At 43.9% G+C, this 18842-nt stretch overlaps 1 long non-coding RNA gene and 2 gene segments (V, D, J or C); all 3 read right to left on the bottom strand.

The window, feature by feature from the left end:
• LOC103079551 (T-cell receptor alpha chain C region-like) overlaps positions 1-18842 on the bottom strand; it is a 289115-nt gene that overhangs the window by 82308 nt on the left and 187965 nt on the right.
• Positions 1-18842, bottom strand: part of LOC103079364 (uncharacterized) — a 211792-nt gene that overhangs the window by 9284 nt on the left and 183666 nt on the right. The gene's annotated exons all lie outside the window — the stretch shown is intronic.
• The window catches only part of LOC103079081 (T-cell receptor delta chain C region-like), a 61014-nt gene continuing 59946 nt past the window's right edge, over positions 17775-18842 (bottom strand). Inside the window, 2 exon segments of the C gene segment in view lie at positions 17775-17887; positions 18252-18323. Coding sequence covers positions 17775-17887; positions 18252-18323 — 185 coding nt within the window.

Here is an 18842-nt window from a genome sequence, read left to right as displayed (position 1 = left end):
TATATATATATATATATATATATATATATATATATATATATATATATTTCTGATTTTTTCATTATAGGTTATTATAAGATTTTGAATATATTTCCCTCTGCTATACAGTAAATCCTTGTTGTTTATCTATTTTACATATAGTTCACAATCCTTCTTAAAACTGTGCTCCAGATAGCTACTACCAACTGCTAGCTCTTGGTAATTGAGACATAATCTGTTTGCCCTCGTGCCTGGGGAATAAATGGAGAGAAGGTCCTGCCGATGGCTTGAGAAATCTGGTTGGCAAGGGTCAGGCCAGGTCCCACACAGCCCCATCATGAAAGGTATCCCTCACCTGGCTGGACCAAGACTGTTCCTTCCATAGGCTGCTCCAGAGGTGGCAACAGTAAAACCATGGAGTATCTCTTTGCCCTCACAGCTTGCTTTCAAACGCAGGCTTTGGGAAACAAACGGAGGTAGCGTTCTTTGTGCTTACTCTTGCCTAAAGAGCCTTCAGCAAGATTTTTCCCCCAAACAGAGGTCCTGGGGGTGGAAGACATCTGCTGGACCTTGGTCCCTCCCTGGCATGCTTCTTCTTATCCATCGACCAAGGTCTGTCCCGGGGGTCCTGGAACGGAATGTGGCACAGGAAGAAAATGATGCGGAAACCCTTTCTCTAGACCACTCGCTCCCGTTGTCACACATTCAGATGTTTCTAAGCTTTTCCTTTTAATCACATTTCTATTCTTTCATAAAAAAGAGATATGTTTGTCTATATCCATCCAAAGACATTTCCCTGTGTCCTTTACTGTTGCAGTAGGCTTTTGTTTGACAGGGAAATGCCCATCAACCCTTGTGGGGTGCTATCTCATGTCCTCGGAGACAGTACTCTGAGTGACTGGGGTGGATGGGTCCTTTGGGCCAACAGAACAGCACCTGCCAGTGTCAGGGTTGAAAGGGGATCGGGGAACAGAAGCAGCAACTTTGACTTAAGTTTGGAACAAAGAATATTTTCCTCCCCTGACCTATTTTCTGCCAACCTCTAGTATGACCCATTTATGGAGATGGGCTAATTAGAACAGCAGAGGGCGCTGTAAGGTCAGAAACAAAGCTGCCCGCAAGAGAAGAAACTGGGAGAAAAGTCCCTTTTTTTGAGAGAAAATAGTGATCAAGGTCCAAGCCTGGGACAAGAGTGGCTTGTTTACCAAACACCTGGGACCCCACCAGATCTGAAGGCCTCTGTTTTTTAATTTATTTTTTTATTTTTTAAAAATTTTATTTATTTATTTATTTAAAATTTAAAATTTTTTATTTTTTAACATCTTTATTGGAGTATAATTGCTTTACAATGGTGTGTTAGTTTCTACTTTATAACAAAGTGAATCAGTTATACATATACATATGTTCCCATATCTCTTCCCTCTTGCGTCTCCCTCCCTCCCACCCTCCCTATCCCACCCCTCCAGGCGGTCACAAAGCACCGAGCTGATCTCCCTGTGCTATGCGGCTGCTTCCCACTAGCTATCTACCTTACGTTTGGTAGTGTATCCATGTCCATGCCTCTCTCTCGCTTTGTCACAGCTTACCCTTCCCCCTCCCCATATCCTCAAGTCCATTCTCTAGTAGGTCTGTGTCTTTAATTCCTATCTTACCCCTAGGTTCTTCATGACATTTTTTTTCTCTTAAATTCCATACATTTGTGTTAGCATACGGTATTTGTCTTTCTCTTTCTGACTTCCTTCACTCTGTATGACAGATACTCTAGATCTATCCACCTCATTACAAATAGCTCAATTTCGTTTCTTTTTATGGCTGAGTAATATTCCATTGTATATATGTGCCACATCTTCTTTATCCATTCATCCGACGACGGGCACTTAGGTTGTTTCCATCTCCGGGCTATTGTAAATAGAGCTGCAATGAACATTTTGGTACATGACTCTTTCTGAATTCTGGTTTCCTCAGGGTATATGCCCAGTAGTGGGATTGCTGGGTCATATGGTAGTTCTCTTTGTAGTTTTTTAAGGAACCTCCACACTGTTCTCCACAGCGGCTGTATCAATTTACATTCCCACCAACAGTGCAAGAGGGTTCCCTTTTCTCCACACCCTCTCCAGCATTTATTGTTTCTAGATTTTTTGATGATGGCCATTCTGACCGGTGTGAGATGATATCTCATTGTAGTTTTGATTTGCATTTCTCTAATGATTAATGATGTTGAGCATACTTTCATGTGTTTGTTGGCAGTCTGTATATCTTCTTTGGAGAAATGTCTATTTAGGTCTTCTGCCCATTTTTGGATTGGGTTGTTTTTTTGTTATTGAGCTGCATGAGCTGCTTATAAATTTTGGAGATTAATCCTTTGTCAGTTGCTTCATTTGCAAATCTTTTCTCCCATTCTGAGTGTTGTCTTTTGGTCTTCTTTATGGTTTCCCTTGCTGTGCAAAAGCTTTGAAGTTTCTTTAGGTCCCATTTGTTTATTTTTGTTTTTATTTCCATTTCCCTAGGAGGTGGGTCAAAAAGGATCTTGCTGTGATTTATGTCATAGAGTGTTCTGCCTATGTTTTCCTCTAGGAGTTTGATAGTTTCTGGCCTTACATTTAGGTCTTTAATCCATTTTGAGCTTATTTTTGTGTATGGTGTTAGGGAGTGATCTAATCTCATACTTTTACATGTACCTGTCCAGCTTTCCCAGCACCATTTATTGAAGAGGCTGTCCTTTCTCCACTGTACATTCCTGCCTCCTTTATTGAAGATAAGGTGACCATATATGTGTGGGTTTATCCCTGGGCTTTCTGTCCTGTTCCATTGATCTATCTTTCTGTTTTTGTGCCAGTACCATACTGTCTTGATTACTGTAGCTTTGTAGTATAGTCTGAAGTCAGGGAGCCTGATTCCTCCAGCTCCGTTTTTCGTTCTCAAGATTGCTTTGGCTATTCGGGGTCTTTTGTGTTTCCATACAAATTGTGAAATTTTTTGTTCTAGTTCTGTAAAAAATGCCAGTGGTGCTTTGATAGGGATTGCATTGAATCTATAGATTGCTTTGGGTAGCAGAGTTATTTTCACAGTGTTGATTCTTCCAATCCAAGAACATGGTATATCTCTCCATCTATTTGTATCATCTTTAATTTCTTTCATCAGTGTCTTATAATTTTCTGCATACTGGTCTTTTGTCTCCTTAGGTAGGCTTATTCCTAGATATTTTATTCTTTTTGTTGCAGTGGTAAATGCGAGTGTTTTCTTGATTTCACTTTCAGATTTTTCATCATTAGTGTATAAGAATGTCCGAGATTTCTGTGCATTAATTTTGTATCCTGCTACTTCACTAAATTCATTGATTAGCTCTAGTAATTTTCTGGTAGCATCTTTAGGATTCTCTATGTGTAGTATTATGTCATCTGCAAACAGTGACAGCTATACTTCTTCTTTTCCGATTTGGATTTCTTTTATTTCCTTTTCTTCTCTGATTGCTGTGGCTAAAAATTCCAAAACTATGTTGAATAAGAGTGGTGAGAGTGGGCAACCTTGTCTTGTTCCTGATCCTAGTGGAAACGCTTTCAGTTTTTCGCCATTGAGGATGATGTTGGCTGTGGGCTTGTCATATACGGCCTTTATTATATTGAGGAAAGTTCCCTCTACACCTACTTTCTGCAGGGTTTTTATCATAAATGGGTGTTGAATTTTGTCAAAAGCTTTCTCTGCATCTATTGAGATGATCATATGGTTTTTCTCCTTCAATTTGTTAATATGGTTAATCACATTGATAGATTTGCGTAGTTGAGGAAAGTTCCCTCTATGCCTACTTTCTGCAGGGTTTCTGTCATAAATGGGTGTTGAATTTTGTCAAAAGCTTTCTCTGCATCTATTGAGATGATCATATGGTTTTTCTCCTTCAATTTGTTAATACGGTGTATCACGTTGGTGGATTTGCGTATATTGAAGAATCCTTGCATTTCTGGAATAAACCCCACTTGATGATGGTGTATGATCTGTTAAATGTGCTGTTGGATTCTGTTTGCTAGTATTTTGTTGAGGATTTTTGCATCTATGTTCATCAGTGATATTGGCCTGTTGTTTTCTTTCTTTGTGACATCCTTGTCTGGTTTTGGTATCAGGGTGACGGTGGCCTCGTAGAATGAGTGTGGGAGTGTTCCTCCCTCTGCTCTATTTTGGAAGAGTTTGAGAAGGATAGGTGTCAGTTCTTCTGTAAATGTTTGATAGAATTCGCCTGTGAAGCCATCTGGTCCTGGGCTTTTGTTTGTTGGAAGATTTTTAATCACGGTTTCAATTTCAGTGCTTGTGACTGGTCTGTTCATATTTTCTATTTCTTCCTGATTCAGTCTTGGCAGGTTGTGCATTTCTAAGAATTTGTCCATTTCTTCCAGGTTGTCCATTTTATTGGCATAGAGTTGCTTGTAGTAATCTCTCATGACCTTTTGTATTTCTGTAGTGTCAGTTGTTACTTCTCCTTTTTCATTTCTAATTCTATTGATTTGAGTCTTCTCCCTTTTTTTCTTGATGAGTCTGGCTAATGGTTTATCAATTTTATCTTCTCAAAGAACCAGCTTTTAGTTTTATTGATCTTTGCTATCGTTTCCTTCATTTCTTTTTCATTTATTTCTGATCTGATTTTTATGATTTCTTTTCTTCTGTTAACTTTGGGGTCTTTTTGTTCTTCTTTCTCTAATTGCTTTAGGTTCAAGGTTAGGTTGTTTATTCGAGATGTTTCCTGTTTCTTAAGGTGGGATTGTATTGCTATAAACTTCCCTCTTAGAACTGCTTTTGCTGCATCCCATAGATTTTGGGTCGTCGTGTCTCCACTGTCATTTGTTTCTATCTATTTTTTAATTCCCTCTTTGATTTCTTCAGTGATCACTTAGTTATTAAGTAGTGTATTGTTTATCCTCCACGTGTTTGTATTTTTTATAGGTCTTTTCCTGTAATTGCTTTCTAGTCTCATAGCATTTTGGTCGGAAAAGATACTTGATACAATTTCAATTTTCTTACATTTACCAAGGCTTGATTTGTGACCCAAGATATGATCTATCCTGGAGAATGTTCCATGAGCACTTGAGAAAAATGTGTATTCTGTTGTTTTTGGATGGAATTCCTATAAATATCAATTAAGTCCATCTTGTTTAATGTATAATTTAAAGCTTGTGTTTCCTTATTTATTTTCATTTTGGATGATCTGTCCATTGGTGAAATTGGGGTATTAAAGTCCCCTACTATGAATGTGTTACTGTTGATTTTCCCTTTTATGGCGGTTAGTATTTGCCTTATGTATTGAGGTGCTCCTATGTTGGGTGCATAAAGATTTACAATTGTTATATCTTCTTCTTGGATCGATCCCTTGATCATTATGCAGTGTCCTTCTTGTCTCTTCTAATAGTCTTTATTTTAAAGTCTATTTTGTCTGATATGAGAATTGCTACTCCAGCTTTCTTTTGGTTTCCATTTGCATGAAATATCTTTTTCCATCCCCTTACTTTCAGTTTGTATGTGTCTCTAGGTCTGAAGTGGGTCTCTTGTAGACAGCAAATATATGGGTCTTGTTATTGTATCCATTCAGTCAATCTGTGTCTTTTGGTGGGAGCATTTAGTCCATTTACATTTAAAGTAATTATCGATATGTATCTTCCTATGCCCATTTTCTTAATTGTTTTGGGTTCGTTATTGTAGGTCTTTTCCTTCTCTTGTGTTTCTTGCCTAGAGAAGTTCCTTTAGCAGTTGTTGTAAAGCTGGTTTGGTGGTGCTGAACTCTCAGCTATTGCTCTTGTCTGTAAAGGTTTTAATTTCTCCATCAAATCTGAATGAGATCCTTGCTGGGTAGAGTAATCTTGGTTGCAGGTTTTTCTCCTTCATCACTTTAAGTATGTCCTGCCAGTCCCTTCTGGCTTGCAGAGTTTCTGCTGAAAGATCAGCTGTTAACCTTATGGGGATTCCCTTGTGTGTTATTTGTTGTTTTTCCCTTGCTGCTTTTAATATGCTTTCTTTGTATTTAGTTTTTGACAGTTTGATTAATATGTGTCTTGGCGTATTTCTCCTTGGATTTATCCTGTATGGGACTCTCTGTGCTTCCTGGACTTGATTAACTATTTCCTTTCCCATATTAGGGAAGTTTTCAACTATAATCTCTTCAAATATTTTCTCAGTCCCTTTCTTTTTCTCTTCTTCTTCTGGAATCCCTATAATTCGAATGTTGGTGCGTTTAATGTTGTCCCAGAGGTCTCTGAGACTGTCCTCAGTTCTTTTCATTCTTTTTTCTTTATTCTGCTCTGTAGTAGTTATTTCCACTATTTTATCTTCCAGGTCACTTATCCATTCTTCTGCCTCAGTTATTCTGCTGTTGATCCCATCTAGAGTATTTTAAATTTCATTTATTGTGTTGTTCATCATCGTTTGTTTCATCTTTAGTTCTTCTAGGTCCTTGTTAAATGTCCCTTGCATTTTGTCTATTCTATTTCCAAGATTTTGGATCATCCTTACTATCATTATTCTGAATTCTTTTTCAGGTAGACTGCCTATTTCCTCTTCATTTGTTAGGTCTGGTGGGTTTTTATCTTGCTCCTTCATCTGCTGTGTGTTTTTCTGTATTCTCAGTTTGCTTATCTTACTGTGTTTGGGGTCTCGTTTTTGCAGGCTGCACGTTTGTAGTTCCCGTTGTTTTTGGTGTCTGTCCCCAGTGGCTAATGTTGGTTCAGTGGGTTGTGTAGGCTTCCTGGTGGAGGGGACTAGTGCCTGTGTTCTGGTGGATGAGGCTGGATCTTGTCTTTCTGGTGGTCAGGTCCATGTCTGGTGGTGTGTTTTTGGGTGTCTGTGGACTTATTATGATTTTAGGCAGCCTCTCTGGTAATGGGTGGGGTTGTGTTCCTGTCTTGCTAGTTGTTTGGCATAGGATGTCCAGTACTGTAGCTTGCTGGTCGTTGAGTGAAGCTGGGTGCTGGTTTTGAGACGGAGATCTCTGGGAGATTTTTGCTGTTTGATATTATGTGGAGCTGGGAGGTCTCGTGTGGACCAGTGTCCTGAAGTTGGCTCTCCCACCTCAGGGGCCAGCACTGACTCCTGGCTCTAGCACCAAGAGCCTTTCATCCACACGGCTCAGAATTAAAGGGAGAAAAAGCAGAAAGAAAGAATTAGTAGAAGTAGAAAGAAAGAAAGAAAGAAAGAAAGGAGGGAGGGAGGAAGGAAGGAAGGAGGGAAAGAAGGAAAAAAAGAAAGACGATAAAGTAAAATAAAATAAAGTAAGATAAAATATAATAAATTTATTAAAATAAAAAAATATTTATTAAGAGAGAAAAAAAAGGACGGATAGAACCCTAGGACAAATGGTGGAAGCAAAGCTATACAGACAAAAACCTCACCCAGAAGCATACACATACACACTCACAAAAAGAGGAAAAGGCGAAAAAAATCATAAATCTTGCTCTCAAAGTCCACCTCCTTAATTTGGGATGATTCGTTGTCTATTCATGTATTCCACAGTTGCAGGGTACATCAAGTTGATTGTGGAGCTTTAATCCACTGCTTCTGAGGCTTCTGGGAGAGATTTCCCTTTCTCTTCTTTGTTCTCATAGCTCCCAGGGGCTCAGCTTGGGATTGGGCCCCGCCTCTGCGTGTAGGTCGTCGGAGGGCATCTGTTTTTCGCTCAGACAGGATGGGGTTAAAGGAGCCGCTGATTCGAGGGCTCTGGCTCACTCAGGCCTGTGGGGGAAGGGAGGGGCACGCAGTGCGGGGCAGGCCTGCGGCGGCAGAGGCCGACGTGACGTTGCACCCGCCTGAGGCGCGCCGTGCGTTCTTCCGGGGGAGTTGTCCCTGGATCCCGGGACCCTGGCCGTGGCGGGCTGCACAGGCTCCCCGGAAGGGTGGTGTGAATAGTGACCTGTGCTCGCACACAGGCTTCTTGTTGGCGGCAGCAGCAGCCTTAGCGTCTCATGCCTGTGTCTGGGGTCCGCGCTTTTAGCCGCGGCTCGCACCCGTTTCTGGAGCTTCTTTAAGCAGCGCTCTTTTTTTCTTTTTTTTTTGCGGTACGCGGGCCTCTCACTGTTGTGGCCTCTCCCGTTGCGGAGCATAGGCTCCGGACGCGCAGGCTCAGCGGCCATGGCTCACGGGCCCAGCCGCTCCGCGGCATGTGGGATCTTCCCAGACCGGGGCACGAACCCGTGTCCCCTGCATCGGCAGGCGGAGTCTCAATCACTGCGCCACCAGGGAAGCCCTAAGCAGTGCTCTTAATACCCTCTCCTCGTGCACCGGGAAACAAAGAGGGAAGAAAAAGTCTCTTGCCTCTTCGGCAGGTCCAGACTTTTACCCGGACTCCCTTCCGGCTAGCCGTGGCGCACTAACCCCCGGCAGGCTGTGTTCACGCCACCACCCCCAGTCCTCTCCCGGCGCTCCGACCGAAGCCCGAGCCTCAACTCCCGGCCCTGCCCGCCCCGGCGGGTGAGCAGAGAAGCCTCTCGGCCTGGTGAGTGCCGGTCGGCCCTGATCCTCTGTGCGGGAATCTCTCCGCTTTGCCCTCCGCACCCCTATTGCTGTGCTCTCGTCCGTGGCTCCGAAGCTTTCCCCCTCCGCCACCCACAGTCTCCGCCCACGAAGGGGCTTCCTAGTGTGAAGAAACCTTTCCTCCTTCACAGCTCCCTCCCACTGGTGCAGGTCCCGTCCCTATCCTTTAGTCTCTGTTTATTCTTTTTTCTTTTGCCCTACCCAGGTACGTGGGGAGTTTCTTGCCTTTTGGGAGGTCTGAGGTCTTCTGCCAGCGTTCAGTAGGTGTTCTGTAGGAGTTGTTCCACGTGTAGATGTATTTCTGGTGTATCTGTGGGGAGGAGGGTGATCTCCGCGTCTTACTCTTCCGCCATCTTTCCGGAAGCCTCTGAAGACCTCTGTTGAGTGGTGGTTTCGGACTAATGAAAGTCAGCCCAGGGTGCTCACTGACTGCGGGAGCTGCTCAGATGCAGACATCAATAGGTTTAAGGGAGATGGGGTAGGGAAGTTCAAGGACAATACGTCTGTAATAGGTCATTAAACCTTGAGTCTCTCTTAGCCCTAAACTTTGGTGGTCGCTCTCTTGTACATTGTGGTCTCCCATGAACAAGCCTGTTGAAACCTTTGGAAGACATAGGACAGTGAGATAGCAGGCTCATTTCCCATGTTCCCAGTGCTCTTAGGAGTTTGGGATGAGCACAGCTGGCTCAGGTCTCGGGAGAGTGCAGAGCTCTATGACACACTTACAGCAATGACAGCAAATGAAAGATGTGAGTCACTTTTTTTTTGCCATTGATTGGTACAACATGTTTTGGGGGTTTTTTTTTTGCCAGATTTCACAACTTTATATTTTAGATTTACTCAGCATCTTATTTCTGAACGTCTTTGATGAGACTCAAGCTCTTAGGAAATTTATTCATCAGTCTATTTCATAAAAATGACAATAGCAACAGCAATGCCTAGCCTTCTTAGATCACTTGCTGGGTGTATTGCATGTGTTATTTCATTTAATTATCCAACAGTCCTGTGAAAAAGGTATTATTATTATCATCTTCATTTTACAGATGGAGAAAGTGAGGCTTGGAGGGGTTAGGTCGTGTTTGGGGTCACACAGCAAGTGCATGCTGGAGCTGATAGGAACCCAAGCAGTCTGGATCTGGAACCCCACTGTTTAACCATGACACTGCCCTGCTGTTCTGAGAAGTGCCCTTTCTGAAGGGATGCCTTTCAAGGAATGTTGGAAGGACACCATGGTGGGGAGTTTCATGATGTGCCACCCAAGGAGGTCTCCATGTGAAGGATTAGGGAGAGGGCTTGTCCCTCTGAGTGAGGGTTTTGAAGTCCTTTCCTCTGTTCTTGGGTATGGGCAGATGTAACTGAGGTTGGGCCATCAGAAAAGGAGCAGCAGTTTAATTTGTTAACTGTTATACTGCCTAGATCAGGAAGGGAACACTTAGCTCTCATAAATATCATGCCTGGCAACACCTTTAGAACAAGGACAGACTCCCAGAGACTGACTGGGGGCTGCTAGAGCCCGTGAATGTCTGAGAGCGGGAAGTTCTGAAGTGGCCTTCACCCCAGCAGAGGGGCTGGTGCCTTTGAGAGGGGACACCTGCCTGCAGGGGGGCAGTGCAGGCCTGGCAGCAGCTGATCAGACAGAGCAGCCCCGTTGCTGACCCTGCCTCTTCCACAGCTGGGGGCCTGGGGATGCTCATGCTGGGGCTGCAGACTTCCAGGTGTGCACTTTTGCTAATCCTCACAAGGGCTGCCAGATAAAATGCAAAATTTCCAGTGAAATTTGAATTTCAGATAAACAACGAATACCTTTTTAGAGTATATATATCCCACATATGGCAAGTCCCAATTATTACTAAAAAGTTTTTTTGTTTTTCATTTGAAATGCAAACTTAACTGGGTGTCCTGTATTTTTATTCGCTAAATCTGGCAACCTTACTATTTACAATAGGCAAGACATGGAAGCAACCTTAATGTCCATCAACAGAAAATGGATAAAGAAGATGTGATATATAAATATATATATATATATATATATATATATATATATATAAAATGGAATACTACTCAATCATAAAAAAGAATGAAATAATGCCATTTGCAGCAACATTGATAGACCTAGAGATTATCATACTAAGTGAAGTAAGTCAGAAAAAGACAAATATCATGTGATATCACTTAAATGTGGAATCTAAAAAATGACAAAAGTAAACTTATTTATGAAAGAGAAACAGATTCACAGACATAAAAAACAAATTTATGGTTACCAAAGGGGAAGGGGGTTGGGGGAGGGATAAATTAGGAGTTGGGATTAGCAGATACAAACCACTATATATAAAATAGATAAACAACAAGGTCCTACTGTATAGCACAGGGAACTATATTCAGTATCCTGTAATAAACCATAATGGAAAAGAATATGAAAAAGTATATGTATGTATGTATATATATATATATATATATATATATATAACTGAATCCCTATGTTGCACACCAGAAACTAACACAACACTGTAAATCAACTATACTTTGATTAAAAAAAGGTTTTTAAAAAATTTGGCAAACTTATCCATGCCATTGGTGAGTTTTTAAGTGGACAAAGTTATATTCCTTTGTTCACAAATATTTGTTGGTTGTCAGTTACGTGGCAGACACAGTCCTAGGGGCTGGGACAGATCAGTGAACAGATAAGCAAGGCCCCGCCTTCATGGAGCTTACATGATGGTGTATGTGTATGTGTATATGGGGTGAGAAGGGAAAGACAAATAATAAACGTGTAGAAACCTGATGATGACAAATAGTGATGTGAGGGAAAATAAGAGGTGAAATCGAGGGTGACTCTGGGTACCCAGGTGAGTGACTAATTTACTTGCCAGGGAAAGCCTCTTTGAGCTGAGATTTGTGAAAACCTGGAAGCAGAGTTTCAGGGACCTAGAAGAGGGAGGCAGGTAGAGGAGCAGAGGAAGGCCACAGCTGCTGAAGGGGAGTGACAGAGGCAGGAGAGGACGTGCAGGGAGATCGGACAGAGGGCAGAGATCCCACCATGTGCAGTGGGTCACAGGCCCAGGAAGGGAGGCCCTGCTGGCATCATCAGACTTACATTTTATAAAGACCTGCAGAGGAGATGGTCCAGGGGCAAGAGCAGAAGCAAGGGGACCTGACAAGGAGCGTTATTGCCGTGGTCCTGACAAGAGATGGTGGTGTTGGTGGGAGGTGGTGGGAGTGGCGGTGGAGAGAAGTGGATGCACTGGAGACACACTTCATGGTGCAACTGACAGGCCTTCCTGATGAATTGGAGATGGGGGACCAGGGAAACAAAGGAACTCCGGAAGTACTCCTAGAAACACTCCTAGGTTTGGGGGAGCCAGTTGGTCTTCTGTTTTTTAGGGCAGAGCTTCCCAGCAGTTGTCATGTCTTGGCTTACCCAGAAGACAATATTTGTATTGAAATGTGGCCGGGAGGGGCTGGCCTCCGGGGCTCCAGCCACCTCAGGTCCCAGTGTCCACTGTGAGCACTGTCTCAGCGAGCCTGTAACCCACTCACAGCAGTTCACCCACTGGGAAGGTCTGCTTCCGGGAGAAGTTTCCAGCTGGAGCCAAGTGTGTGCTGCAGAGGGAGAGATGGAAATCAAGCTGTGGGAAGTGCAGTGAGCGTTCTCAGGACCACAGCACTCCCTCAAGCATGAGAAATAGAAGAGTTCAATATTTTGTAATAACTGTCAGTGGAGTGCAACATTTAAAACTTGTATAAAAAATAACAAAAACAAAAAAGAGTTCTAGAATTCAGGACTAGGGCAGATTTTAGAAATGACCTCATCCAACCCTCTCCTTTTTCTTTTTGTTTTTCTTTCTTTCTTTCTTTTTTTTGCGGTACGCGGGCGTCTCACTGTTGTGGCCTCTCCTGTTGCGGAGCACAGGCTACCGACGCGCAGGCTCAGCAGCCATGGCTCACGGGCCCAGCCGCTCCGCGGCATGTGGGATCTTCCCGGACCGGGGCATGAACCTGTGTCCCCTGCATCAGCAGGCAGACTCTCAACCACTGCGCCACCAGGGAAGCCCCTCTCCTTTTTCTTTTTACACAAATATGTAAGACTAGGTTAAGGTCCTCATTCATTTATCCCATATATAGAGTACTCCAGGTGTGTGCAGCTGTGCTAGTGCTGTGTGACAGTGCTACTCAAAGTGCGATCCTGGATTGGTACCCGGTCTGTGACCAGAGGATGCGGAAATGGAGGATAAGCCACTTTTAGGGCAATTTGATATCGAAGTATGTGATCATTGGACTTGCAGTCTCTCTTTCTTTTTTAAAAACTAATTCATTTTCATTGTGTTTTACAAAAGGATTAGTTCAGGATGGATTGAGGACCACAAAAACAATAACAACAACTTTTCCTGGGTTGGAAGCATGCGCCCCAGAGAGTTACAGCTAATTCAGTCACGTGACCATCAGGGTTGCCCTGCTCCCCTCACTTCCCTCCCATCTCCTTCCCTTCAGAAGCACTGAGACGGTCTCAGAGATTTAAGGAGCCCAGTTTTATTCTATATCCTCCTCCCTGATATGAAAAGAAGATGATTCTTCTTGTGGGCTTTAGCCTTTTGTTTTTCTGTAAGCACACTCATTGTTATGTCCTGCTCGTTCTATCGCCTGTTTCCCTTTTTCTTACTTTCCAAGGCTTGGGCTCTTTCTCATTCACACTGGATTTTCCAGTTATTTTCTGCCTTTAATTTTCATCTCTGTGTCTTTCCCCTGCCTCTGCCCATTGGGTTCCCTCTGGATGGGCCTGTGCTGAACCAAGTGCCTGCAGAGTGTAAGACTTCACTGTTTTCTTATTTTTTTCTCTTCACAGACAAGGACGTACTGTGTAACCAAGTGACCCAGATTTCCCAGGAGCAGATAGTGGCGAGTGGCAGTGAGGTGACACTGCAATGCATTTTCCAAACCACATACTTAGATCCAGACTTATACTGGTACCAGATAAGACCAGATCGTTCCTTCTAGTTTGTCCTGCACAGGAATAACATTAAATCCCATGATGCAGATCTTGCTCGGGGTAGATTTTCTGTGCAGCACAGCCTGATCCACAAAACCTTCCACTTGGCGATCTCCTCAGTGAGGCCTGAAGACAGTGCCACTTACTACTGTGGTTTGCACTCCCACGGTGATGCAGGTGTCCAGGAAGTCTGCACACAAACCCCTGGGCACAGCCTGGCAGAGCTGCCTCTCCAGACAGCTCATGTCCTTGGACACAGCATCCTTCTTCCCTGTCATTCTGTGGTCCAGTCTGGCCTTTAGAGGTGCCCTAACGTGTCTTCCAAATAAGAAAATGCCTGGTCACATCCAGGGGAGCACCCTGGCTTCCGATGGAGCAGACATCTCCCCACTTGTGACACAGAGGGCCCTGGCTGCCCGAGTGCCCGTGGTGGGGAAGGGAGACTGCACGTCTGAGAGACTCCAGTGCCCAGGTCGTGCCTGATACAGAGCAGGGCTTGACAAGGATGTGCTGCATGCGCTGGGAGCGTATCAGGATGGGGCTGGTGAAGGGCCAACTTCAGGAGAGCCTTTTGGAAGTGTCTTTATTTTAGTCTCCATCATTCATCCATTGCCGTGAATTGGCCTGTTTCCTTTTAAGACTCAAATTGGACACAAAGTTACTTATTTTAAAAAATTTCCCTGGTTTACCTTTCATTTGCATCTTCTTGTACAGCCACCCTATTTCTCCCGGATTCTCTTTGGCACCTCCATTTTACTTACTGTGTTTGGAGAACATTTTTCTTTCACTGAAGAGCACTGAGATATTCCCAGAAAGCTGTCTGTGAAAACCAGAACCCCAGCTTCAAAGTCCCTGAGTTGGGAGCTCAGTGGTATCCCCAGGGGAGAGAATTACCTCCAGGGGAAACCAACAATGTGATGTCAAAAATAGATATACCCTTAGCCCTGGGAATCCATCCCTCCTTCCTCTACTTCTACGGGTGTCTCTTCCTTAAAACAACTATTAGAGTTATTAGATGTAATCTTAGAAATAGTAGAAGCCTTAGATGGTATTTTATAGGAAAAGCACTGAAGCCCAGAGAAGTGAGGGACATTTGGAAGGTCGCTGATCTGGTTAATGGCAGAGCCAGGGGTGTGGGGCTGCACTTCTGGAGGCTCCCTTGCAGCTGCACCCTAGGAGGTTATGTATCAGTAGGTGGCTTGGGCATCAGTATATCTGGGCTTCAACACAGGCAGGTGGAGAGCAGTCGCTATAGAGGGATGGAAAAGACATGCATGAGGGAGCCAAAGGATCAGGCCAAATGACTCAGCCTCCGGGGCTTTTGTTCTGCCACCTACTGAGCGTGTGTACTAATCTCCTGGAGACTCCTTTGGGGTCACATGAGATTCTACACGTGAAAGCTCTGGAAAACTATAATCCATGATAGCATGGTTTCCACACCAGAAGGCAGCCGCAATCCGCTATGGCTCCTGCCTTAAATCCTTTCAGGAGCATCCTTTTGGTGGAAGAAATTCATGGTCCTATAAAATACTAGGATGCCTTTCGCTGATGATCAAAGTAGGCCAGAGGGTGGCTCATTCATATGCTATGTACAGGACTATCCTGAAGTTCAGCCTAGCTGAACTTCAAAACAAGCCCTCTTCCCTGTCTCAGGGATGTGCTGTGCTCTTGTAGAAGGAACTTGGGGCTGGCACTCCTGATAACTTTGTTCTGCTCCCAGAAATATCGCTGCCTCTCTGAATGACTTTGAACAAGGTACATGCCTTTTCTGGGGGACGTATTTTTTTCCATCTGAAAAATGAGGATGTGTTGTTTTGTTCTTAGCAACTTCAGAGAAACATTCTTAAGACTGGCTCAAGGTAATAGATGGGAATGTTTTGGAAATAGGCGTTCTTGATGCACATGAGGTGAAGATGTGTGGAATCTTTTAATAGTTTTCCCCTGGGTGGACCTGGCTTATCCATCTAGATTGTCCTAAACTCACTGACTCAGAATGCCACTGCCTCCTTTCTTTGGTTTGGGTTGTGAGGACGTGACATGGGAGTCTGCAGATGGCAAAGACTGGGGAGTTGTGGATGAACGTTGCTCTTTCACTTGTAGCCTCATGAGCCCCCGCCTGACAGCCCACATAGGTGCTGAGGAACCCACAGTGCTCGGTTGCTAGACCTATGCTACTTGGGTTCATGCACCCGGAAAAAGCTGGCCTTGCTGAGGTGGGAGGAGCAGAGCTCAGAGATCACACCAGGGACGCTGATGTTGTTGGAGTAGCAGGAAACCCAGGGTTGGGTCCCCGAGGCTGGAGCCTGCAGGCTGGGGGCCCAGGAAGCTGTGGTGTGACCTATAAACTCAGTGTGGTTTTTGTCTGACTACCAGTGAATTCACAGCTCCCCTTACCCCCTGCGATGGTCTGCAATGAGGAAAGCCAGAAGCAAGGCACACACAATGCACTTTAATACATGCAATAGAGCCAAAGAAGAATGGCAGAAAACCATCAATACCAAAGGTCCAATGCCTTCAAACTTCCCGGGCATGGATGGGCAGGCAGGGGGTTATGAAGACACTGTTCTTACAGGGGAAATCTCGGGGTCTCATTCCTGTCCCTCCCTCCCAGAACACTTGCACAATGAGTTGCTTGAAAGCAAGACCCACGTCTTACGTATTTTTGCACCCTCAGTACAGTGCCTAGAACTTGGAGTAACTCATGTTCGTTAAATCAATTAATAGAGAGAAACCCATTTCCTCTGCATTTTACTCTGATCTCTGCTAATAACTCTGAGAGTATTTAGATGAGATTTGAGAAACCCCATTGCCTGGGCAGAGAGTGTTAGGAAGTCAAATGTAGTTTTGTTTGTCAAATACTAGGAAAAGCAGAAAGTGCCTTTGTAGATGAGAACGCTAGTTTGGGGCAAACCTAGTGCTGGGTTGAGCAGAGCCTTTTATGTTTCGGTAGAAGCCCAGGATCTGTTTTCCTCTTGGAGAATGGAGCTAGGAACCCGATGGCTCCCGCTTTCTACTTCTGGAGGCAAAGAAAGTCAAAGGAACAAAACACCATTTTCAAAGTGTGTCAGTTGTAGGAAAAAAAGTGTGTCCTATATACCTTCATATCTCTATATCCTTTTATAAAGCAGCATGTAAAACAGTTGGGACCATAAGCCCCCACTCTGCAGGACTTCTGTCTTTCATCAGGCTGAAGGATAAGCTGGGTTTGTTGCCTTTAAAGGAAAACTGGTTTGGGAAACAGCCATTTAAGCAAGGCTGGGACGGGTCAACTTAAACCACCAGGAAGTTGAAAGCCTAGGAGATAGCACCTCTTTAGGCTTTTGATTTCTCTCAGTGCATGTAGCCTTCTCATGCCAGTCAGCCTGCAAGTGAAGGAAAATTGTCAGGGTTATAGAATCATAGACTGTCAGTGCTGGAAGGAATCATAGCAGTCATGCAGTCCTGGGGATGGCCAGTACTTGCTGTGGTTGTACCGTTGCAGACATCACTAATATATCCTGGCACATTTCCCTTCTACACATGGTGATAGTTCAGCTAGTCACTATCAGTTTATCAATGTTGGCACAAGTCATAAAACCCATCTGCTCTCCTTTAGTTCTTCTTCACTCCTTTGTTTTACAGATGTGATAACCCAGGCCCAGAGAGGTGAAGCAACCTGGCCTAGGTAACATAGTGAGTTAGTGACATAGGCAAACCTAAGCCCCGGGTCAAATTTCATGTCTAAGATAACCAGAAGAGGCAATGCAAGTAACAGGCAAATAATTCACATCTCATCCTCAACTTTGCATGCATCCTGAGTGGCTAGTAGTGAGCTGTTCACTAAGGATGGGAGCATAGGTTCCTCCCAGAGATAGGCTGGTCTACACATCGAGTCCTATGATTAAGGATCGAGAGCTGACATCCCCTTTGTCTGGGCAAAGATAGGTTCTGCTCCCCCTGAATATTCTTCAAGTGAAGCTTTACTGATGGCCTTGCAAAAAGCCCATGGTCCCTTGGCCATATAAACAAAATTAGCAGTAAAGAAAAAGATTTCTCCTCCTGTTTACGTCCAATTTTTTTAGCTCCTGAGTTTGAGGTGAGGATTATTGGCTGGTATTATATTACATGAATTTTGAGTCTGGCTTGAAATAAAAGGCTAACAGGAGATGGGGTGTTATGCTGAGTATCTGAAAAGGTCCACCTTAGTAAATCATAATATGTCTCTAGGTGTTTTTCCTTTCTCAATGCTTCTTACCATTCCTAAACTCCTTTCCTCCATGTGCAGCATAGTTTGGGTGGAGGTAGGAATAAGAAGCAGCTAGTTCTCACCTTAAAAGAAAAATAACTTGGCAGTCAAGAGAAAATTGATGGCAACACTCTTGGCAAATAGCATTCGGAGCCCCAGCACTGCAAGGGACATCATGTTCACCTTCCCGGCTTGCACTGCAATTGAATGAGAATGAAGATGGTGGCTTCAGCAAGAGACTAAATTTCCTTTCAGAAATTGGACCCACAGCACCGAAACCAGCCTGCCCTGAATCACCATCATTCTTCCTGGTCTGAAGCCCAGCTTTGTGCCAGATAGCCTTCAGAGACCTAAGGCTGCTATTCACATCCAGCAAGGCAAGCTTTGGAAAAACCCATGCTTGCAGCCAGGCAGACTCTGCTTAGAGAGTCAGAGGGAATCAACTGGGCTCAGGTATGGCTTTTGTCTTCTTTTGAAATAGAATGATTTTGGGCCCCGTCTGACAATGACAGAGTTTGCTTTAACCTCAATTCTGAAGTTGGCCCTTTGGTTTCAACTAACCTTGGGGCTCATAGCAGGTCTCTGGAGTTTGAGTTTGCTTGATGTTTTCAGGTTCCTTTGGCTTTAGATTTTCTGGAACAAACAGCAGTGGTCAGGGTTACAATGATAACCGAGAGGCTCAAGGTATTTCAGGTTTTAAAACTGGATTTCAGGTTTTACTTACTTAGACTTTAAGTAAGTAAACTAAGGACCAGAGAAGTGACTTGGTTAAGGTCCTATAGCTATTTGCACAGTCAACATACTTCCTGTCCTGAGACTTTTTTCCATTGTACCATGAGGCCCACATGCAGGTATGCCTCTAATTTGTAAGAACAACTAGAATAATTAACACCATGATAAGCTGGGCTGCCCTTTGTTATGGCATTCACACTAGATTAGACCTCACATGAATTTTCAACCCTAGAGTCTTTAGTATGAAGGAGACAGGGGTTGGTGAAGAGGAGAGATGGGGATGAAATAAGATGGGCTTTATGTTAGATTCCAGTGCAGAGATGCAGAGAGTTTAATTCCTAGTCAATGATGGGAATTAGCCTAAGTCTTGTGTCTGAGCCTAAGTCTTGTTTCCAGCATGACGCCATGTTGAGAGTGATC

The sequence above is a fragment of the Lipotes vexillifer genome, unplaced genomic scaffold, assembly GCF_000442215.2.
Source record: "Lipotes vexillifer unplaced genomic scaffold, Lipotes_vexillifer_v1.1 scaffold1093, whole genome shotgun sequence".
NCBI lineage: Eukaryota > Metazoa > Chordata > Mammalia > Artiodactyla > Lipotidae > Lipotes > Lipotes vexillifer.
The sequence above is the reverse complement of the archived record's forward strand: the minus strand, read 5'-3'. Positions and strand labels throughout refer to the sequence as shown.